General features: G+C 44.2%; 2 protein-coding genes across 3 annotated transcripts in view; both read right to left on the bottom strand.

Annotated features, from left to right (window-relative positions):
- LOC143342333 (frequenin-2) overlaps positions 1-4,425 on the bottom strand; it is a 49,553-nt gene extending 45,128 nt beyond the window's left edge. Inside the window, exons 1-2 of one of the 2 annotated variants that reach the window (XM_076766100.1) lie at positions 4,363-4,425; positions 49-585 (exon numbers count right to left, since the gene is read on the bottom strand). In XM_076766100.1, coding sequence (XP_076622215.1) covers positions 49-112 — 64 coding nt within the window. In that variant the 5' untranslated portion in view covers positions 113-585; positions 4,363-4,425. Of the gene's footprint in view, positions 1-48; positions 586-1,150; positions 1,174-4,362 lie in introns of those variants that run through there. The other variant, XM_076766101.1, reaches the window with a different exon arrangement.
- Positions 4,426-20,538: 16,113 nt separating this feature from the next.
- The window catches only part of LOC143342490 (putative G-protein coupled receptor B0563.6), a 31,877-nt gene continuing 27,686 nt past the window's right edge, over positions 20,539-24,729 (bottom strand). Inside the window, exons 4-7 of the mRNA XM_076766433.1 lie at positions 22,432-22,581; positions 21,896-22,146; positions 21,494-21,781; positions 20,539-21,219 (exon numbers count right to left, since the gene is read on the bottom strand). Of these exons, the coding sequence (XP_076622548.1) occupies positions 20,956-21,219; positions 21,494-21,781; positions 21,896-22,146; positions 22,432-22,581 (953 nt within the window). The 3' untranslated portion in view covers positions 20,539-20,955. The remainder of the gene's footprint in view (positions 21,220-21,493; positions 21,782-21,895; positions 22,147-22,431; positions 22,582-24,729) is intronic.

Below are 24,729 nucleotides of genomic sequence, written 5' to 3'. Positions count from 1 at the left end.
GCCTCGAACTAAAAGCGAGAACAACAACGAGACGAAGTCTGTACTCACAATACGTCTGGTTCATGAGTCGGTCGATGGTATCCTGCTTTAGTTTGCTATTCTTCTTGCCCATGTTTCTCGGGAGGATCCTCTTTCTTCGGTACGATCGACTGCGACACTTTGTCGCTCGTCCCTGGTCGATTCTTTTCTTCGGGGTTCGAGCAGAGAGCCTCACCGTTCGGCCCGCATCGTCTTTCCGCGGATTTCGACTACCGAATTACCAACCGCGATCGATTCTGCCCGTTTTAAACGCGTCGTCGAGCTTTTTAAACTTTCACGACGATCGGATTGGCCCCGGAGGGACGCGCGACCGAAACAGACGGATTCGATAACGAACGAACAAACTCGGTTCGCGGGGTTTGATCGAGTCTCGCGATTCCTCGACTTCTCTTCAAGGTTACGCCGAGGTGCAACTTTTCTTCTTCTTCTTCTTCGTATTCCACGATCGAAGCCTCCTCGTGATCGAAACTCCGGTCTTGCTTTGGGAGTCTCTTCTGTATCGCTCCGTTCGAAGATCTCGGGCATCAGTCCATCCTCGATAGGCGGCTGGAAAAGTTTCGTTTCGACTCCTTGTAAACGGGAATACGATTAGATTTGGCTGCCGCCGCCTCGAAGCGTGTCGAGAACCACGAGGGATTCGAGCATCCTTTCAGTTTCGGGGAAAATACGAACGCTTTTTGCGACTACGGTCACGCGTCTCTTTGTTTCGCGGGTTTTGAGAATTTCTCGAGCGTAATCGTTAACTGGTAATATTCGAAAATGACTCTTCGTCTGGAGACAAACTCGTTGAACGAAGACCTTTTCGCGTCTGATATATAAAAATGGACGTTGTTCCTAACTAATTTTCAATTCAATTTCTTCGCGTTTCAACTTCGGAAAGAAAGTTAGCGCGGATCGTTCGATAGAGTGCGCGAAGAAGATTGTATAGCGCGACGTTGAGCCCTCTATTTCACGATGAACGGGTCTATTAAGGGTCTTAAAGTTGTAACTCGAAACGGACTATGTATACGACAAATTGATAGCATCGAAAGTACCCGCGACACCCTTTTCACGGGCTACAAATTTTCACGGATTTATTAAATGTATTTCCACGGCTGCAGCAGCTGATTACATTTTGACGTCGTCGAACGAAAGCTGGAACGTCCTTTCAGAGTATTACCGTGCCGCTTACTCGTCTCTCTATGGTCCCTCTATGGAACAAGCGATAAATCTCTTCTTTAAGGTCGTCAAATATTCCACCGTTACTAACTACATAGCAGAGGCGTGTAATTTTGTGTAATTAATTTACGTTATCAGAGTTGCACGTACGCGTAACGCGCCAGGTAAAGCAAACTGCGAACGTCAGAGAATCTGTGAAAACAATCGATTTCTTTTGTCTGCATTTCCTTGAGGAATATGGCTTGAAAAATGTACGTAATCTTTCGCCAGAAAAATATTAAAAATTTACATAGAACATCGCCCCTAAGAATTTCATTTAACGCGTGAATGGTCAGCCGTTTCGCGTCACGGTTGTGAGAAACGATCTCAAAAAAAGGCGAGGGAACGTTTGTAGTTGATAAATGGTCCGTGGAAAGGAAAACGGCAAATTGCGAATGAAAGAATCGAGGCAGAAGCCAATTGTTCTAAACTTTAAATGCTATCGGGGATGAAACTGCAGAGAAAGACCGTCGAAGGGTGATTTTACACAATGTCGAGGGATTAAAAAGTACAATTACATCGTCGTTGTCGTACCGTACCATGAATCTCGTCGAAAGAGTACAATTTACCTTTTATCTCGACATTATACTAATTCGATTTAAGCGATAGACAAGATTAATCGCGACACTTGGTTCGCGAAGATTTATTCTTCGACGAAAATTATTCCCTTTGGAATCGTTTCGGAAAACTTCAAAGTTCGTATCGTGGACGATGAAAATTTTGAGAATTGAAACGATGGAACTATTATCATTTCTCTGTACTAGCTTCGGTTCCCCGCTATTACATTAATCTCTCCGGGAATAATTGCTTGGTTACTCGTTGCATTATTCACGAACGTTTTCCCGAAGGATAACGAGATTCAAAATTGCGTAAGGCGCTATCTATGAACGATTTACATCGTAAAACGAATGTCTATTCCATTTTCGGCCACGAATCCCATAATTGTCGCTCCAACGAACAGCTCGAAAGACGAAACGCAATTACATCGATCTCGATTTAACGTGTGTCGACAAAAATTCTCACGTGCCTTAAATTTCTCCTACACCTTTCTAACTATTAACGCGTACTCGATAATCGTTGAAATTTGTATGGGAACGAAGCGTTAACGATTACCGTGGACGCGTTGGGAATGTTGCACCCGGTTCTATCGTAACAATTTCGCGTCTGAAGAGACTGTCGATCTAATCGAGAATTTTGTAAGAACGTGCAATAGTATAGTTTAATTAAGTCTGACGTAACAGTGCCTTTAAAACAATGCAAACAAAGTTTTAATACCATTCGCGAGCGCGTTGCTCGAAAGTAAACGACGAAAGCAACGACCAAATCGAATTAAATTTTTCCATTATCCGATCGAACAAACCGAAAGTAAACTATCATCGGTTAACGTGCAGGAAACAAATGAAATTTTCTCCTTTGATGGTAGCAATTACTTTCCCGAGTCTGGCATTCCATAAAATAGAACCTTGCGTGTTGCAAATACAACCGAGTCGATCGAAAGGTCAATTTCTCGAGAGCTTTCGCGCGCAGAGAAAAATGGCCAAGGCTCGATGAGAATTTTGGCGCCCTTCTGGTCCTGCGACCGTTTAATTTCTCGCGAAATAAATTCGACGACGTTGGTACGTTTGTTGTTTGAACCACTGGTCTAATCGAAGTGTTCAGCGGTCATCGTTAAAAAGAAAATTGCATCAATGTCAAGGATACGCGCGTTGTCCGAAGTGTCTTCAAACGAACGAGCTCGAAGTAAACAATTACAGGGTGGGACGTTGATTGTTCGGTACCGTGGCTCGAGCACTATTGGATTATTGGATATTCCGGTCTGTTGGCCGATATTCCCAAAAGTAAGCACCGAGATGTCTGCTCCTGGCGCGTTTGCTAATAATTGTCGTCGAAATCCTAGCACGAAACCACGCTGGTCGCGCATCGATGCTATCGGCGACGACGATAAAGCAAAGGAGACTTGTTCCGACTGTTTAATAACGACTGTTTCCGAGGAATTCACGGCGAAACTACGGCCGTGTCGTTAGGGAGAGTCTGAAGCGACCTACCCTTCCCGAGGATCGTACAGAGTACGCGTCGAGAGTGCTCGAGCAAGTGTTTTTTAGACGACGAAACGTAAGGGACAACTAATTGCCTGGAAGCGCGTCAATTTTTCTCGTCCAAAATAGTCGCGTCGGTCCATGTGAAAAGCCTAGCACGGAATCATCGCCTCCCACGCATTGTAACGATTCAACGGTTGCGGCAAAATCACACTGGCGGCACCACGTTTCCCGTCAAACGGCCAACATTTTATTTACCCACGTCGTTCAAACTCCCAGGTCCGCGAGAAATTAAACGCTCGACAGAGAAAGGTTGGTACCTGCGACGCGTCATGGAGGATCAAAGAATTTCTATTAAATTTTTGCCTGAGAGACAACGCTATGGAATCTTACATGCATAAACGAGCAATTTACAAATAATATTTACAAAGCGTCGCGAGTTTAGTCCCGCCCGGGGGGTGAAATGTTATCCGCAGAACCGGAAATCGTATGGCGCATAGTTGCACGGGAATTACCGTTGCGTTGGAACGCGCGTGATTATTTCTCGCGCGAAGAATCCCTTCAGGCGGGATTCCCCCGGGACAACGGATACCGAATTTCGTCGCGCACTGTCCCGCGAACGCGACGGGAACGAGCAAAGAATAATCTCGCGCTCCCAACGTTTACGTGTAACTGCTCGAGCTAAGAGCTTGATATCCGTTTTGGAAAGAGTCCGACGGGAAATTCGACGAACAACGGAACGTTCGCAAGGGCTTGTTCGTGCAGAATGTGACCTGGCGAGGGCCAGCCAACCTCCCAGAATTCGGTCCACCGCAAACGCGACCGGAAACACGCGTGTCTCGAGCCGAGATGCGCCGTCAGGCTTCCGATAAATCCGAATCTGAAGAAATTTAGCCCAGCGAAGGGATAACGGACCGCGACCGTACCCGGTCGAGGCGTTGCAGAGATTTTCACGGGGTCCTCCGATCCGCTTCCGCTTCCGTTCCCGTTTCCGCTCGGCGTTCGGCGTTCGTATCACGCGGATTTCCCTCGCGGTTCGAGATCGAAGCCTCGGCTTCGAAGCGGCGGCTTTTCATTCATGAATCCTCACCGTCGTCGAGAAACGATCGCTAGAAAACGCGAACCAGTGACGTCATAGCGTCGCGGCGCTTGGCGTCGAACTGGCTCGCCGATGGCATTACGTGCCAGTGCGTTGCTACTGATACGCGCAGGCGCCAACCACCGGAGAATTCTCGATCGTTCCTCTTTCTTTCCCCACCGAACCCTCGTGCTATCATTCTCTAGCCCCTTACACCCTTGCCCTCTCGCGGTTTTACCACTCCCCCCTCTGCAATCCTTCTCGAAACCTCCCTCCCTCCCTCCTACACCGCCTACCCCAGATACGCTCGCGCTCTCTGCTTTTCGTTCCTCTATCGCGGTATCTGCCACCTTCTCTAGTAACCGGATTCTCGAAATACATCGAGCAAATTGATTTCGATAGTCCAAACGATAATATCTATTGGCAACCATATCATTTCCTTCTTACGCGCCTCGGCTGTTTCGATCCTTCACCTGCTCCCCTCCCCCTACGAGCTCCTTTTTCCAAGCCACGGACGCGAAACGTTGCTGCCCGCCAAACGATTCAACGCGACGATCTCTGACGAACTCTGTTACAGATCTGGTCGAAATTTACTCCGTGAACAACCTGTTTCGATTGGGGTTATTCGATTAATTCTCAAGCTGAAATAGATTATTTTTCACCGGGCACCCGCTAACTTTAGAACGATATCCTAATCGACGACGAGACAATTTATCTTATCGATAAAGCGACGTTTTAAGTACAAATCTCGGACGAAAGGTTAACCTCGAGCTTAATCCGAGGATTTCTAAGCCCAAGTTTCATCAGATTTTAATTAGATGCCCTTTCAGCGCCTATCTACAGCAAGAAGGTTCGTTCCAGCGCCATTATATTATTCTTAAAATACGCCCCATCGTATAGAGCAGGAAATTCTAAAAACTTTAATCGTTTAGAAATTACAGGTTTCCAGCGTTCGCGTTATAATCCGGACACCAATTACGAAGAAAATTGCACGCTATTCGATAGACGATGCGGTTAGGAATGTTGGTGCCAAATTTCATCAAAATTGTATCAACGGTATTTGAGTTATCCCAGCGCGCTAGCGCAACGAACGTAATTTCGAAAAATACGCTTTTAGAGTTTGGACGTGCGTACACTCTTTCATTCAAACTTTCCCCTACTATAATTTAATTCTAAACCCTCTAAAAAATTCATCAACGTCAAGGGAGATATATTTTTCCACGACACTGCTCCTACGAGGAATAAAATATTTTTCTAAAGTGTTCCCCTTCTTGTTACTCGTAATTATCCTCATTTTCCTTGTCGCTCGTCTCACCGTGCCATTATAGGTTAGGCTTAATAGCTGCTGTCGTATCTCGCGTGGTTTTTTATCGAATTCACCGGCTTTTAAGACCTCCGTGATCCCTCGCTGTCGAAACCTTCTCTTCGTTTCCGGTTTCTCCCTCCGTGAACGCGTCCGTCGATCTCTTCTCGGGGCTTTCCATTCCAGTTTTGCATTTTCTCGAGGCACACGATGCTCCCCGGGACTGCTGCTTTACATTTTTCCATGTTTACTCTTATTCCCGCTAAGTCACATCCGGGAGAATAACAAACGCGCCAGGCATCCCTCTTCGCGTCGGCCCTATTTTTCTTACCGCGGGCGCGCAACCTATCTAAGTCTTCCGGTTTTTGTCGGAACGTACGCAGGGTAATATTACGAACTCCCCCAGTGCCGGGAACGAAAAGCGTCGTTTAAATTAATAGAGGCGATCGAGACGAGAAGTAATCCCTCCCGGCGTGAGAAATTGTCTAGCGTCTGGAGTTTTTCACCGGCGAACGTTTCCGTTCCCCTCCCCCCCCCCCCCCTCTCTCTTTCCCGCTCGGCCGTGATCGAGTTATTGTTTTTCTATCGAGCACTCTCGATCGAGCCCGTTTCGCCGAAGCCAAAGTTAATTTCGCGATGGAATATTCCCGCGGAGGAAAGTAAAATCCTGACGTTCGAATCGGCAGCTCGGATCATCGATTCCCTTTTTCCCTAGCTGCCCTTAATAGTCATTAATATTTATAGTCACGCGTCGTGACGGTTCGCGCGACTTCTCGATGCTCGATAAATCAACGGGCGAAACCTTTCCTCTATCGTCTCCTGTTTACACGCGAGTGCCAGACACGATTTTCTTCTCTGCGATGGATCATAATTCTTGGTTCGCAAATAACGTTAGCGGCTCGTGCTTTCGCGAAAGTTCGCCCTCCGGCATTGTTCGTGACCCTCCATTATCAAATGAAACGGAACGGAACTCCAAACGAACCGGTATCTTTCTTGTTTATCGCGGCGATCGAATCTCGTCGCCGCCGCCATTGCCTCGACCGTTTCCCCTATTATCGCTGACCCGTCCCGCGACTTTCTTTTCGCTCCTCGAGTCGGCGAATATGGACGGAAATATTTGATAAGGAACATCGGAAGCAGCGTTATTTGTACCGAAATTTCGGTCAAGATCGCGTCCGTTTCGGTCTTCGGTTTTGATTTACGACCCATCCCCGTCGGTCTATAAATACAGCGTGTCCAGCGACATCAAACGAATGATTTATTCGACCTGCGCACTCCCTCGGAAGCCACTCTTTCGACCAACTCGCTTTTTCACGTCCCCCGGCCAATGGATTTTCCCTGTTCGGTTCTGGAATTCTAATGCGAGCGAATTTGTTCGCGTTAAAGCTGAAACGATCGTTTCGTCGCGATCGGAAAACCACCGACAATCTGCATTCGAAACGATCCATGGCCTGACGAAATCTATTCGGTCCTGGACGTTCGATTATCTCGGAAATGTTTACTTCTTTCGATTAAATAGACGGGAGGATTCACTGGCTGGCGAAATGTTTAAAATAGATTCACCGTTATAATTATTTAGGGGGTAATCTGGTAAATTGAATCTTTGCAAAACGAAGACCCGAACGATCTTAATGCCACGTAAAAATCAATAGCGTAAAGTAGGGGAGGACTATTAATTAGGCGTAGTTGTAACCGAGTCAGCGAAAGGCCAGTAGTATAGATCAATATTACGTCAGACGCGATTCTCTTCGCGCTGATTCTCCTGAAACGACCTCGGTGTGTATGCTGTTCTTATTTTTAAGTATCTTTCTCCACCAAATGGCATACGATTCACTCTCGAAATGAATTTAACTTTACCGGAGGGGTTGCAGCCCTTCCTGCCGAAATCTCAGCTTTCTTGTTCGTCGTTTCCTCGCGTGCACGTGTTTATTTTTCCCCCGGAGCGTCGAGAGGATATCGAACATGTGCGACGATATGAAAACGAACGTTGCTCGGGCAACTGTAATCGACGATAACGGAAAACATGCGAGCGTCCACATGTCCCCGATGCGTTTCGCGATATCAGATAATTACACGCTGTCTTAACGTCCATGGGTTTCAATCCTAGTGATTATTAACCGTGTTTATTACACTCCCTCGAATTGCAGGTACGATTCCAAGAAATCGCCGCGCTTGGCTCGTTCACACGTGACTCACGCGTCGTGCGTCTCCCGCAACACGTGCGGGCGCTCGTGCCTAACAAAACGTCGCCCCGAAAACCCATCCAAACCCCCTCGAATAAAACAATGCGATTCCTTTACTTACAGGGTAACGAAATTAAATTATTTTCTCCTCTCTGGCGTTCACAAATGACAGACTACTTTTCCGTGTCGTAAGTACCGGGACGTTCGAAGTCAAAGGGTTAAGATCACAGGATTACTCGGGGAAGCGGTGACTGGCGGGGATGAAACGGATTCCGGCGGCCGTCGCGGGAAGGATTTGATTTAGTTTCTGCTCCTTTATCGGCGCTTCACCGGAGGGCAACAGGGTTATCTTCCGAGTAATAAGAAAAGTGCTTGACGCTGTATAACCGCGCGGAAAAGACGGAAACAAGGTCAGAAGGGGAGCAAACGGAGAAGCGGAGTCAGCTGTCTGGCAATGGCCCCGATAGACGACCGACAACTTTCCCTCGAAAACAGCCTCTCCTTAATACGGAACCAATAAAAGTCCTCGGACGACCGAACAACCCCGAGATTAGAAACTACTTAACTCCTGGCTCGACAGTTTTCGTTAGGAACCTTCCCCAAGCATGTCCAAGAAGGGGGTGGACCGACCAAAGTATCCCAACGTTCCCCAAATCGTTGTTAAACGCAATCAACGCAATAATAAAAACAATTAAAACACTCTATTGTTTCTTTATTGTTTTCCTGGGTGAACTAACTTTGTTACGTTTGGGGTTCCTGCCATTGACGGGGGAGGATCGACCAAAGTATCCTAACGTTCCCCAAATCGTTGTTAAACGCAATCAACGCAATAATAAAAACAATTAAAACACTTTATTGTTTCTTTATCGTTTTCCTGCGTAAACTAACTTTGTTACGTTTGGGGGTCCTGCCATTGACGGGGGAGGATCGACCAAAGTATTCCAATGATTCCCAAATCGTTGTTAACACTAGGTTTACGGACACTCGTTGCGCATATTTTTATTGTAATTCGCTCTGTTAACAGTTACATTAAAATGCAATTTTTCTTTTAATTAGAGTGTATATTCATATCATTATATCAATTAAATTCAACATAAATTGCTAACAAATAATATTTATGAGTTCTGTAACGTTAGGTTTAGAATCTTGATGCAACAAATTGACGTATTCCGTAAACCTAGTGTTAAACGCAATCAACGTAATAATAAAAACAATTGTTGAAACACTTTATTCTTTCTTTATTGTTTTCCTGCGTAAACTAACTTTGTTACGTTTGGGGGTCCTGCCATTGACGGGGGAGGATCGACCAAAGTATTCCAATGATTTCCAAATCGTTGTTAACACTAGGTTTACGGACACTCGTTGCGCATATTTTTATTGTAATTCGCTCTGTTAACAGTTACATTAAAATGCAATTTTTCTTTTAATTAGAGTGTATCTTCATATCATTATATCAATTAAATCCAACATAAATTGCTAACAAATAATATTTATGAGTTCTGTAACGTTAGGTTTAGAATCTTAATGCAACAAATTGACGTATTCCGTAAACCTAGTGTTAAACGTTATCAACGCAATAATAAAAACAATTGTTGAAACACTTTACTGTTTCTTTATCGTTTTCCTGCGTAAACTAACTTTGTTACGTTTGGGGTTCCTGCTATTGACGGGGGAGGATCGACCAAAGTATCCCAACGTTCCCCAAATCGTTGTTAAACGCAATCAACGCAATAATAAAAACAATTAAAACACTCTATTGTTTCTTTATTGTTTTCCTGGGTGAACTAACTTTGTTACGTTCGGGGTTCCCTGCCATTGACGAACGACACAAATAAATGAATGCGTTCGTAAGAAATTGGACGTTGGATGTTTCGTTGAAAATGTTGACAATGTCCGAGGGAGGATCGGTTGAAACGAAACACCGTGGATAGCAGGGGAATAGAGCACGCGTGCTGGTCGTTGGAATTTGCATTAAAAGGCGGGCGTCGCGACGGCAGGGAGGAATCGGGCTCGTAAAGAGCGACGCCAGGCTCAGTCCGGTGGCGTGGTAAATTGTCCGGCCGCAGCGTCCGTTAACTTTTAACGACGAACCGCGTAGTAGATTACACTGTTCCTGGCCGGCGACCGGGTTCATTGGCAAGCAAATTACTCGCGGAGAAACACAGGGACGTGTCGTCGTTTACAGGCCCCTCGAAGAAACTTTCGTCTTTCGTCGACGCGTTCAAGTTTGCGTCCCGTTGCTCCGAACGCGTTCTTCTCGAGTACGGACGAAGGGTTCTCGAAACGTTCTGTAGACGACATGCTCCGCGCCTAACATCCACCTCCAGCGAGTTTCCAACGACTCGACGGAACCGTTGCATTCACCAATTACAACAATAGTAACAATAGCAGACGTCGAAATTAGAATTTTGTAAAATGCTTGACCAAAACTTGGAGTTTGGCTCTTTCAAAATATTAGAAACTATAACCATTGATACAATCGACTCCATATTTGTGGTAGAACCGAAGATGGGGACCAAATGTAACAGGAAATAAAAAAGATAGCATAATAAAGAGTTATCTTTGCTAGATTTCGCAATAAATACGGTCACTGCGCGCCTGAAGGAGTAGAGGATGTTGATAAGGAGTGAATCATGGAGGACGGTGAGTTATAGCAATGTGGGGGACAGGAATGAACCACGGGAATAAAGAACGAGCGAAAGAAAAATATTTGTAAATCTGGCGTTAAGGGTGTGAAAAAGAATTAAAATCTCCGCAGGACCTATTCATCCGTCAGAAAATCGTTCCTTCAAGGAATGTCAGGCTGAAATGGGATGGTGCACCGTCGTGCATAAATCATACGCGACGTACAACACCTAATGAAACTTCTTCTAGCAATTCGTACTATCGTACTCGAGAAACTGCGATAATATTCACCTATTCATCTCCTGAGTTTAATCTTATTGAGAGAAAAAATCAAGTATCGATCATTGCGTGTCGGCGGTACAATATTTAGCTGAGTTGGCTATAATAATAAGAACAGCTGTAACTCGAGAACAAGTCCTATATTTTACGATTCCAAGGTTTTCGAGACCAGTCAAGAAAGATGCTATTATGAAAGAAAGTAACAAAGTTAGAAAGGATGGAGAGTCGAGGATCAGCGGATTTGGAAGGACTCAGAGCCAAGCTATGTAAAGTTGCACCAATGTGAAAACATACTACGATCTTCTATCTCGCGCTTAGCAGATTTAGCGTTACATGGATCAACAATCTCGAGATTTCGAATCTATGTTAAACAAAAAAGGGACCAAGAACGTAATAAAGCTGATGTAGTACTGATCGCTACGAAACTGAAATTGAAAGGCCTGCACAGCATCCGCGGAACCAATAAATCTTCCTGGCTGCGAGGTACGGAGCCTTCCAAGACTTTGGAGGGAGAAGGAGTTTAAGAGATAGGGAGGAGAGAATTTAAGGGAGAAGCATTAAGAGTTTTGGGGGATGGGATAAACTGTAGAATGTTTCCAAGCTGTACAAAAGACACCCGGAGGAGATGGAGAAGTTAAAGACTGGAAGAGAATCTGAACAAAAAGAAATGAACACTCCAGAGGTATCGTATGGATTAGAGTATGGACTCTGCTCTTTTTTAAATGTACCAAAGTCTGTATTAACGGAAAGTAAAGAAGAATTATTACTTGTATCACGAATAATTTGATCGAGATTAAGTTTCAGCGATTCGAGTAGGTTAAAAATTGTGTAAAATACTCGACGTCGCTGCAGGACTTGATGTACCTATCAGAGCAAACACTCGGTTGTTTTGTTCCATCAATCTGCGAGCAACGTGGGTCACTAAAACAAAACGTTCCGAAAGACTTCCTCCTTGGAGCGAAATTGCCTCGAAACGTCGGGAATGGACGTTGACGCAAATACTCGACGGCGATTCTCGCGTACTTTGGAACCCCAGCAACACGAAACTATCATCGAATAACGTTTATGGAGATCGTAACTGCTTTTTCTAAAACTCTGCCGTTAGTACGTGAGTCGAACGAGAACACCGGCGCTGAAATTAACGAAAACTTGAACGACTTCGAGTAGAAAAATAAAAAAAAATCTCGATGGACCAATTTATCAACCCGGTTCCTGTTTGTCGCGAATACTCCGAGTCTCCAACGTCGACAAACGCGAGAATGACTTCGTTAGAATCGACCAGAGGGGCTCGTTATCCTCGAACACGACTGGCGAGCAATTTGCACGGCCGTCAATTTCGCACGTACGAAACATTACTAACTCCGAATACGTGCTTATACTTAACTTTCTTCGACCAATAGCGAGATAACGCTTCTCGAAGCAATGGCGTAAACAACGGGAAATTCGCCATTTTCCACGCAATAAAGAATTTTAATCGAAACGAATTTCATCTTTGGGAAAATATTCGCTGAAATTTCTGAAACGTAACGTGGGTTCTCCGATTCTTCGTTTCAACGTTTCCAGCTTCTTTGGTTCTAATTAAATCGATAATATCGGAATAATTAATATTGCCGCAGCAGGAAGAGCGTTTTCTGAATACGTAGCACGAGTAGAACATTTAGAACAAAGGATTCGAGAAATTCACGCGTGGTTAACAAAGCGATAACTCTGCGAGCGAGTCAGGAGGGCGAAGTTAAAAGCGAGGGACTGACGAACAGAGCGAACGTCGAAAGTTTAGAACGCTCGCTGAGTTTTCAGAGATAAAGTGTAAAGAGAGGAACTGTTGTGTATGTTGTATCGGTTTCATTGTCTTTGTATTGTATATTTGTCGTATTTACTGAATATCCCGTATACCAAGTTCCAACATTTTCGCGACCGTGAATATGATCGACCAACGTTGCTTACAATATCGATGAATCTTTAAACATCTCAAGAACTATGCTAGGAATTCTAACCAGTGTCATCCTAAAACAGATTTCCACGCCACGTGGGTTCTGAAGGTTCGCCAGGCTGGTGAAACTGCCTGGAATCAATGGCCATCCGCGATTAATAATCGATCGTTAACGCGAGGCGACGAGAGGAAGAGGACTCCATCGTCGTAAGGTAATTCTGTGCGTAGGAAAGGTCATCGTCGAGGAGGGTAGCAAGAGATAGAGCAAGTATTCGTTTAGCTCCGTGGTGCTTTCCACCCTGTATCGACCCAGCAACGCCCACCCAAAGACCGATCCCCCACCATAGATGACCCTGTCTAGTGTCGTCCCCCGTGCCACGTCGCCCAAAAATTTTGACACGGTGCATCGCGTCATCGATTGCGTCCCTTGCCTTTTGCTTACTCCAATTTCCCGATTCGAAACGACGAAACGCCAACCGGAAACTTCGATTCTCGCGTTCCAAACCTCGGTAATTAATTCTACGCTGTTACTTTCCTAGCCAATCGCCGAAAGAAATCGTACGAATAATTAATCAATTAAGCAATTTGTTATCGTTCGGTCAACAATTTGTAATAGTTTCGCGAAAGAGTACTTAAACTTTTACTAGGAACAATACAGAGTTAGTTTCCTAGGTTTTAATGGGCAAACTTTGGCGGTATATTCTATGGGAACAAACGAGAAAAAAGGGTTACACTGGGAAAGTTTGTAGCTTTAATAAGTTGCGACTGAAATACGAGATACGAGGAAATGGAAGAATGCGTATTTCAAACATTTATGTATTATATAACAAAATTATAGTATAAGTTAACTTACTGTTTGGGAAGATTGAGTTCACGGAAAACAGGAAACTTGCGTAGCGATGGTGGCTGTGCGGGGATTCGAACGAGACTGAGGCGTAATTAGGAGGAGACAGTCAGACTCTTGTTGACGGGTTTCGACAGGTACCAGGAAGAGGACTGGGGAAGGTTCCACGACGCAAATACGTAAACACGGTAGACCTGTAAACGAAAATTCTGAAATTGGAATAGAACAACCTTATAACATTGAAAAATAACGTCAATAAAAATTTTACCCCAGCAAACTACACTTCTGCATCCCATTTCACAATTAATTCAATTATTCGTTTATCGAACAAATATTAAAATTGATCTCGACTTTGAAGCGATTTCTTCTGTGGACGAATTCGCGACCAGGTTTCAAAGCGTGCTCGAAAGTTCCGAAACTCGATAACGCACATTCGATAAAGCGTACAGAAAAAAAGAAGAACCGAACGTTCGATCGGCGGTGAACGTATCTAGAGACGAAATTGTCTGAGAATTCCGTGCTTCTTTAAAAAAAGTCACGATTGCGTCGTTCCTGGCAGATTCCGTAACGTCGTTGCGATCAAACCGACAAGATAGGATTTCATAAATATTCGCCGTGCGCTTTGAGATTCATCCAACGGCGTTCGAGCTACTTTTCGTCGAGCTTATCCGTGTCAGGTTTGAACCACGAATAAAAGTCCCGTAAACATGTCGCTTTTTCGCTTGAAAAGGAAAATAGTATGTGGAAAGGGGGTGGTTCGGAAGGGTGCGCGAAATGAATATGCCGTAAACAGGATGCCATGCCTGCATTTAGCTCGAAATAACTCTTTGTCGTACCAAGGACGGGTCGTTGGTAAGTACGTCTCTCCATTTCGCGTAGGAGAGCGTAATAACGTTTTGTTAAGAATATAAAGCTCGCCCTTATTTTTCGACTCGATGATTCTCCGTTTGTCGAGCCCATAAACGACTCTCGACTAGAAGAAATTGTATCTGTGGATTGCACGAAAATAAATTGAACCGATCGATCGCCTCTCGCGATAATTCAACAGCGTGAAATTAACACTAAACCTACCAATACTTCATATGCAGGGTGTTCGACCACCCCTGGGAGAAATTTTAATGGGGGATTCTAGAGGCCAAAATAAGACGAAAATCAAGAATACCAATTTGTTGATGGAGGCTTCGTTCAAAAGTTATTAACAATTAGATTCAAAAATTTCAAATCATTCTGGAAAAATTATTTTCAGTTGCGGGGGTCAATTACAATTATTTTTGGCCATTACATATACCCCCGAAATCCTACGCACTTTCGAGAAAAAAATTCGAGAAGGTGTGAAATTTTTCGACGGGAAAAAAAATTTCAAATCGTTTTGGAAAAATTATTTTCGATTGCGGGGGTCAATTACAATTATTTTTGGCCATTACATATACCCCCGAAATCCTACGCACTTTCGAGAACAAAATTCGAGAAGGTGTGAAACTTTAAATGTTAATAACTTTTTAATGAAGCCTCAATCAACAAATTGGTATTCCTGATTTTCGTCTTATTTTGGCCTCTAGAATACCCCATTAAAATTTTTCCCAGGGGTGGCCGAACACCCTGTATACCGTATCATGTACCTGAAAAACTATTATTTACGGAAAACTGCTAGTTAGTAATTATGTAAACATCCTGTATACAAATTTAAATTCATTTTCAATGAAGTAAACAATTTATAATTCGGTTTTATCGCAGACAAGTCGTATAATCAATAGGAATTGCTGAAACTTCTTTTAGTATGTAACGTCAAAGTAAATTGCAAAATAAACATAGAAGACAACATAAATAATAATAATTGATATGGCCATCGGATAGGGGATGAAATGCCCTTTAAAATGAGCGTTTGTGAGAGTCGATAGCTCCATTAGTTCCGGAGATATGACGGTTTCAATTTCAAGTCGATGCGGCGGCTAGTTACGGAGATAGGATTTGTTTACGCGCGCGAGTTCATTCACAACGCGCGCGCGTAGATAGTAAACAGTGCGTAGTAATTTCTTGGAAATACTACGCCGTCACTAGGTCACGACAGTCACGTACGTAGGGTAGGTCAGCACGACGCACGTGCGAGCGAGAGGTCCGACGCGTCAGACGAAGACAGAGACAGTCGAATTAAGAAAAATTACCTTTTACATAAATTACGATATCTCGAAAACGGATAGTCGGATCGTCAAAAACCAAAAGCCATTTTAAAGAGGAAGGTTCACCGCTGCTAACAATGGCTTAATAATTAATGAAACACTAGTAGTTTCGGAACTGCAGGTGTTTAAAGTTATAGTATTTTTAATATGCGTGAATAGGCTATTGCACGCTAGCCGGGCAGTGAGACAGTCGAATTAAGAAAAATTACGTTTTACATAAATTACGATATCTCGAAAACGGATAGTCGGATCGTCAAAAACCAAAAGCCATTTTAAAGAGGAAGGTTCACCGCCGCTAACAATGGCTTAATAATTAATGAAACACTAGTAGTTTCAGAACTGCACGCGTCTAAAGTTTTAGTATTTTTAATAGGCTATTGTACGCTAGCCGGGCAGTGAGACAGTCGAATTAAGAAAAATTACGTTTTACATAAATTACGATATCTCGAAAACGGATAGTCGGATCGTCAAAAACCAAAAACCAGTTTAAAGAGGAAGCTTTGCCGCCGCTAACAATGGCTCAATAATTAATGAAACACTAGTAGTTTCGGAACTGCACGTGTTTAAAGTTTTAGTATTTTTAATACGCGTTGCTAGACTGTTCCGAGACAGTAAAAACTTAAAATTCTTTTTTTTCATAATTGTTATGTATTTCCTATTGACAACGGAAGGTAACCAGAAAGAAATATAAATTGTTTAGCCGGTCATGGTAGATTTAGCTTTAAGAAATCTCGATAGATATGTACTTCGTTTATGTTCGTAACGTTTCTTATACTTTTAACTAGAATATACGTTAACCAAATTCAACATAAATTACTCACAAACAATATTCATGAGTAATTCGTGTGACATCTGAATCTCAACCTCGTCTTTTAGAGCGATCTGTGAGTTTCCGTTCAGTTTGTTTGAAAAACACAGATTTCAGTTATATCTGAGAACGTTATTCCGGAGGAACATGGCATAGAAAGGGTCCATGGGCTTCACTGGAGTGTAAAAAGGGGTCCGGTGGGTGGAAAGAAAGGGTAGGAGTCACTGGTTTAGACTGTTCTTTCGCTCGTGGACTGAAAAACGGAATCCACGATTCATCTGTCGCCAGCAGTCGCTCCTAAAGGCGATGCGAATAGTATTTCTGAATCGCTAATAACTCCTGACAATTGTCTACTCGTTGAAGTTTCCATTGAGGTGTCGAGAAACGTGGTTCCCATTTTGCAGCGACTTCGTTATCGCTCGAGCGATCGCGCAGAATCTCGTTTATTGTTCCAAAAACTATATTTCTAGCGCAACTTTTCATCTCTCTTACAGTTATTCTCTGATCTAGGAGAACCATTCTATCCAGCTTCCTTGTGCATACATGCAAATTCACCGATCGCCCAATTAAATTCGTTCGATCTCAACGGGAATTTAAACAAACGAAAATTAGCACCGTTAGCTTCCATTCCGATTTCCAGGCGTCGAAGAAAGTCGACGTTTTTGTCCCCTTTCACGTTGGAGGCGTTTTTGTCGTTCGAGTAATCGAAAAGCGAGCGGAAAGCATCATCAACAGGCCTGTGGCAGCCCTTTCTTAATTAGCGCTGAAACTGCGGGGGCGTCTTATCTTTGTTCGCGTCCACACGGCACTCGGAGAACGTTTTAGGATCCGCGAACGAGTCTGCCCGCATAAAACCTCTCGAATATCACGCTCGGCTTGTCTGCTCGTCGCTGACAAGACCTCGTTGTCGTTTTCAAAATGTAATACCCGCTATTTACGGGTCCGAGGCTGCGAAACGAACTTCGGGGTCGCGCGCGGATCTCGGCAATTTCCGTCCCGCTGCGATTCGAACCATTTTCGATGAATGGACGATAACAAACTTGCTTACAATTTCTTGAGAAACTACGTTCATTGTACGCTGATTTACGAAATTGAATGCTCGACGAGATTCATCCTTTTCGAACGAATCACGGCGATCATTTGTTATTTCTCTCTAACGTTTGTCCCCGAAAAACGTCGGACGTTTGATTCTGCCAAGACGAAAGTCACTCTTGGCATTAGGGGAAAGATTCGTAAATGCTTTTTATTAAACACGTTTCCCCTACATCACAAATATATTTATACATGAACGACAGTAGCTTAACGCGTAGCTGTTCGTTACGACCCCGCGGCGCACACCGCGATTTGTACGTGTCTGCGCAGAGCGTACGAACGTTTCCTTTTAAACCGCAATTACGGTAATTACGAGAATCTATCTCGTTTCCGGCATCGCGCGCGAATATCCAATTAACGGCCATATTGCGCGCAGAAAAATAAACTTCGACCGCGTTGGCTCGCCTACCTTTAAACCTTGACGAGCACCATGGGTGTTTCTGGATTCGCGTAATTATCAGAACATTAGGTAATTAATAACTTGCGCTACGCCTGGATAGTTTTATCCCAGCGAAACCCGTTTATGGCATCGTGTCTCGCACGAGCGGTGAAAAAGGAACTATAATCGCGACCGAGGAGACGCGTACTTGAACGCGTCCGCCATCGCTATTAAGTTGGAGAACCGCCCGCCGCAGACCGCGTTACAGTCTTGGTAATTTCATTTAATGCACCGCGTGCTTTTAACTATGTACAAGTGAAACGTTTACACGTACGTGAAATAAAAAATGATCACTGTCACGCATAGCTGACGCAAGTCTCTAGCGAGGATCGGTGCGTCACGTACTCGCCACCCTCCATAAATTTAATTGCACCGAGCCCGGAAACGGCGTTACGCCGTTTCAGAACCATGCATCGTGAAATATTCATGGGATTTATTATACATAGCCGACACGCGATTGGAACAACAAATTCTAGTTTTTCAAAAGTTATTTTTAGGAACGTTACGCACGTTTCCAATTATCTGTACGAGTATTTCCCAACGGGTGTATCGTGATAGAAAATTGTAATAAACTAATGGAAAGACATTACCTCGTTTCCAAATTTAAACCTTCGACCGGTGTCGTCCCGTCAATCGTACGTATCTCGAAGCAGAGTTCTATTTTATTATATTGTAATATTTCCCTAAATTGCGAACAACTACCGTGTAGTAAAAAATATTCAGTCGGATGTACAAGTATTCACAGTTGCCTACGACACGCGACATTTTTCCACGCCATCGGTCGAAGGCTAACAATTTCAGCAATCCTGAACTTTCCAACGCCACTTTCTTTTCGTTACAACAGTGTAAATGGATCGTGCAATTTTCATTCTCTCTGTACGAAACATAAACACTGTAATTCTATACTCGAATAATTTGAAATATTCAGGCGTCGTGAGCTCTGATCTATTTTTCGACGATGGTGCTTGTTGTATCCTCGATCCGCTTAAAGTGTCGCGGCGTTAACGTTATACGAACCGACGGCCATAGGTGCAACCATGCTCACGGACGGTGGTGCATGCGACGCGCGATGGCGAACACGTTAAACGCGATCGTCGACGCTGGGTTTCCGCAGTTAGTTTTTAACGGACAGCCCCAGCACGCTCCATTTTCTAACGTATCGCGTTAAAGTTGCGAATGAAAACGCCATTGCTCGCGAAATAGCCCGACACGGCGCCGGAGGAAACAAAGAAAAAGCGTGTTAGACTCGACAGGTGCTGCTCGAAACTATAAACGTACGTTTGGACTGTTTTAATGGTTCGAGGCTTCGCGGTCGACGGAGACGAGCGACGGAAAAGTCGTCGAGCTCTCGGAATACGAAGAAGCCACGACGGTATGGTAATTCGAATTGTCTTGTGAGTTGTTGGCCCGACGAAACTCGCGAAAACGCGGAAAGTATGCTGCCAGCGAAATACCGACTCGCGAACAATTTAATTGGAATCGTCGTTCTATTACGGTGCCCCAGAAAATATCGCGCCACTTCGCTTGCTTTGTTTCTTTCAAAGTACATGTATCGATCGTTGGAATGTCCCGCTCGGGTTGATTAAGAATGTCTTTGCAAACTCTCGAAACTTCCCTCGCGATCGTCGCATTTTCCGGGACACCGTGAAAATTTCGCGAGCCTGGAATATTCCCCGAAGTCTATTCGATTTATCCAAGATGGCGACGAGTCGCGGGCACGAAATTAACGGATGTAACGCGCCAATATTTGCCGATCATATGGCGTCTAGCACCGTATCCAATATCGCGTTACGATATCGCGTGGTCGTTAAAACACGTCCGGAGGAAATACTCTTTGCCAGGCAAAATGTTCGCGATCGGTCGACCTGGATTTCCCTCTATTAATCCATTCGATACTTTTCCTTGGGAATTTGGCGTTTCGTACAGGGTGAGGCAGGCTTCTGCGCGTTAAAATAAGTCGAAAAGTACGGATAACATTTTTACGTTCGAGCCATCGTTACGGAGATAATCGAATCTGAAGATCTGCCTGGCGCGTCTGACCATACGTTTACTTTTCTACTTGCGGCGCGTCGCACTTAAAATTTAGAAAGTCGACTTTTTCGGTAACGAGACCTCGAATAAAAAAATTTTATTCTCTTCTTCTACTTATCTTTACGCCGTGGACAGCAGACAACGTACGCAAAATGTACCATTTCTGACATTTCTTGCAATCGTTCGATCCAAATATTAAAGCTGACGGATCGTTTGCGATTTATTTACGCCTGTGACGTTCAATCGGAAAAATGACACGCATTTTGGTCGCGAACAAATGTGACGGCGCCGTCGCTTGGAAGGAGTCGCATCGAATAAAAGACGACGATAAGGGAATTTGGGGTGATATAGGCACTGCAGGAAATATGGCCGCTATCGTTCGACTCTTTGAATATCGAGATAAAGAACATTTTGCATCGGTTTTTAATGATTTTTACCACTTCCACTGGACGTTCGTATGTACATACAAGAGAAAAAGCAGACAATACGTATCGTAACGACCACCCAGATGCCCATATTACCCCGATATGTAAAACATCCACCATGTTTGTTCTCGTAGTAGCCGTGTTCGATAAGGTACACGAAGATTCAGCGCGTAATCGTTCATAATACGTAAAGAAAACTCTCCAACTAGCGTTACTTATTCTTATATTCCAAAAAATAAACTTCAGTGTCCGTGTTGCCCCCAGTTCCCTTATACCAGGACACCGGGGGGCTCTTCGACCGAACGTGGAACCATTTCGAGGGAATGTAATCGAGAATCGACAATATTCGAAACGAACGATGCATCCAGTTGAACTTTTCGACGAATATTCCTGGTAAAATCGTTTCGTCGAATTTGGAATCGCATGGACGTTTACAGAGGAATGTTAAAGGAACCGTTGTACGCGAAAGCTAGACGCTGGCACGCGCGAAGTGGCCCGGGGTGGCGAGGGCAGTGGTCGGCGGCGTAGTCGTGGTCGTGGTGATCGTGGTGGTCGGCCTTGGAAGCGGAGAACGCTTCATCGGCAGCCCTCTTCCGCCCCGGCCGCTGTTCCCCCAGGGCCACTGCAGAGTCCGGAGCAACGTGCTCCGGAAATCCTCCGAGAACAGATAGTAGATGTAGAACGTCATCGAGTAATTGATCACCTCTAGCAAGTTCGCCATGGCGCGAAACACCTGAAAATATTCGTCGAGCCTCTGTAGATCGATGAACGATTCTATAGTCTAAACTACGAGGATAAATTGCGAAATCTGGATGCAACGATATCGAAGTCTCCTCCGTTCAAAGCTATTCGACTGTGAGAATTTTCTGTATCTAGGAGCGATTGGAAGGTACAGCTTGTCTCTAGGTCAGGTTCGGCGGTCGTGGAATTACGGTGCGGTGGTTGCAATCTCCGTCGCGAGGAGATTGGATCGTGCAGGGTTAACGAATCTATGCTCGGTGAATTACCTGGTAAGGATAGTGACTGAGGATGCTCTGTCTGAGGGTGACGTTCAGGATCACCATCGGGCTGACGCAAACGAGGAAGAGGATGCTGGTGCTGCTCAAGAGAAGGACCAGCCTCCGTTCCTCCGCGTACGTTCTGGGGTCTTCGTCGCTGCTGACAGTCCTGGACAGTGTCATCCGCCGTCGACGGTCGCACGACCTTCTGTAGACTATCATTATACGCAGATTGAAGCCAGCGAGAAGGATCGTCGGCGCTACTTTGAAAACTATCTCCAGGGCCACCTTGTACACCTGAGGAATAAATCGCGGTGAACGAGTATACCTGTAAATTATCGAGCTGGAAACGCCGATTGTGTTTAGTTTAAAGGAAGAAACAGATGGGTCGAGGATAATAATTTTGGTTACTTGATAGAACATCGAGTCGAGAAACGACTGGTTCTCCCTCTTCTGATAAATGACCGAGCCCCCAGGTGCGAGTAGGCAAGTCGTAATTTCGCCCCGAAACGCACTCGGCAGATAAACTAGAAAGGTCGCCAGGGGGATGAGGACCACCGTTAGATGCGGAGGACCACAGAGCGGCCGTGTGTGTTGACCAGGATGGCAAACGCTAACGTAACGCTCCACCGTTAGCGCCAGCAACATCATCACTCCGACCCCTAGAAAATCGATCGGTTTTTCACTTACCCGTAAAAGCACGACCGCTCAGCTGTTTTATTTAATGTCTGTATGTAACTGTAATACATTTACCGTTAAAACGAACTTGTGGCTTAATAAACTCTTACGGACTGAAACAAAGACGAAGGAACAATTGAAAGAAACAAGCCATGGAGAGGTAGTTAAAGGATAACTAAGAAGGATACGATACACGCGATACGGAATTAAAGTAACTTTAAGCGAGCTGGTCCGGTCGATGCCGCGAAAAGATAAAAAAGTATTCATACCCAAGCAACCGTTCCCGAGAAACAGTTCGAGATGAGTATGGTAAAAGGCCTGAAGCCAATTGCTCCACCGCCCTGTTTCTTTGTGAATAAGGACTCTCAGGGCGAACGGTATGCAGAAGAATATCGCGAGAAGAGCCGCCGCCGAGTATCCTGCAAACAAACCATAACAAAGTTAGACTCGTGTTCGCGGGCAAACGCGAACGGTGTATCGCAACTGCTACTACGGCTAGTCGATCTTTTAAATATTTTTTCCACGGCCTACGCCAGATACTTTTTCCCGCGATAACGATCTTGGGGCAAACTTTGTTAATTATCCAGGCTGTCTCGATCCCCGCGAATCTCAGAACGGGGATTTCGCGAGCTACGCCCTCGCCAAAATATGGACGCAATTAAAACCCGTCGAGAGTTCTAACGATATGTAGCCGTTCAACCATAAGATTCGAATTAAAACACGCCGTAATGAAAAGGTTTCAATTAAGAGAACGTACACGAAGATTGTCGGGAGCCGAGGAAATTGCCTTTCGGAGAGAAGCGCGCGAGCTGTGAAATTTCGAGATTAAAGTATAATAAAAGTTAGATTTTTAAGTCCAGAGATTCCGACCGAAAACTCGATATCTAAAATTGGATGTTGGAAACTTAAAAACGGTGCGACTCGAACCTTGACCTTTCAAATTGGAAATTTTCAATCACCGTGACGCAACAAAGTCTTTTATATTAAGAACTCGTGAATCGTATTGATCGTCGCTTATTGCACCTTCCGATTTCCCTCAATTTATTTATAATTCGTTATAGTTGCATTTGTTTTTCGAAATATGCAATCGATATTTTACTACGGGAGCATTAATTTTCCTTGCCAACGAATGGTCGAGTAACAACAATTGCAAAGTTTCACCTGTCGTAGGTCAGTATTCAACCATTGATAAAAAAGCTCGTTGTTGCCTGCTGATAATACAGGCACCTATGTTCGTCGTACTTGATATCAGTCGATAAAAAACACGTCTATTAATAACAATAAAGATATACGAAAATCTATGTTAACAATTTCAAGAATGACGCACCTGTTCTTCGTTAAAATCTGCGCATCCACCGTATTTTATATTTTTAAGTGTGTTAGGGGATGGTGCACTCCTACAATACCACAGACAAGCTACAGAATAGACTTTGCATGCAATGCTTTTTTCTATTACGTCACAATTTTTATCAACTATCATTCTTGAAACGAAAGATGCTTAATAATATTAAAATAAGCATGGATTCAGTATCCAGTGGTAAGCATAACCCTAAATTATGTATGTCTTATTGTGTCTATTATCCGGAATGTCCGATTAACATTTATTATTTTATCTCCTAGTCTTGAGATACACTCCTTCAAAATGAAACAAAATGTTAAAAAGATCGTGCATCAAATTGTAAGGGGATCCTTATAAGAAAGCTTTAATCTTCGACTTTGTGATAGTTTTAATGGGTTATTGGGTTATTCTATGGCCAGCAGTGGTTACCTTATGGTCATCGATGGTCAACGATGAGGTGAACATCGAGGTCAGGTGTCCAGTGAAGATTTAGGAATGGTCAGGAAATAGGACCAATCGAAATAATGTTGTTCTCTAGACCAAGCGGTTCTTAACTCTTCACGTTGACACTGTCTCCCCACTCTTCGACTTCCCCACACGAAGACTACCGCTGGACAAATTCTTCAGTACCCCTGGAGCATCCAGGGGGATCGGGTCTCGCGGGCCTCAGTCAGGCCATTCGTGGAGTGCTGACCACTGGGGGGACCAGGAGTGACCAGGACTGACCAGGACTGACCAGGACTGACCACTACTGACCACTACTGACCACTACTGACCAGTGCTGACCAGCGCAGATCCGAATACTGACCACTACTGACCACTACTGACCAGTGCCGGACCGTGATGACCACTGGTAAGAACTATTTAAAATTGCTCTCCCCACTTCTATTTTGTCATTTGATACCCATTGAACGTTATGGAACTGTTCATCGCTTTTACTAAATTACGAATCGTTTCTTATGTTACAGCTGGACCTTTGGTGCTTCCTTGGTAATGGTAACTAATGCTCGACAAGTAGTAAGCCCACTTTACTTATTTATATTATTATCACAAAATTGACCAGTTTGTTTTATTTGTTTGGTCATAATTCAATGTTCTTTGACTGTCCGGTTTTATCTAATTATTATGTTTCCCTCCTCTACTCTAATTTCTCCTCTATTTCTACTACTGCCTTGTTTTTTGAATTGGCATGATTGTATTGAATCATATTCCATTTCTGTTTGTATAC

This window comes from Colletes latitarsis, chromosome 6 (assembly GCF_051014445.1).
Source record: "Colletes latitarsis isolate SP2378_abdomen chromosome 6, iyColLati1, whole genome shotgun sequence".
Lineage (NCBI taxonomy): Eukaryota > Metazoa > Arthropoda > Insecta > Hymenoptera > Colletidae > Colletes > Colletes latitarsis.
This window is presented reverse-complemented; position numbering and strand designations above follow the sequence as displayed.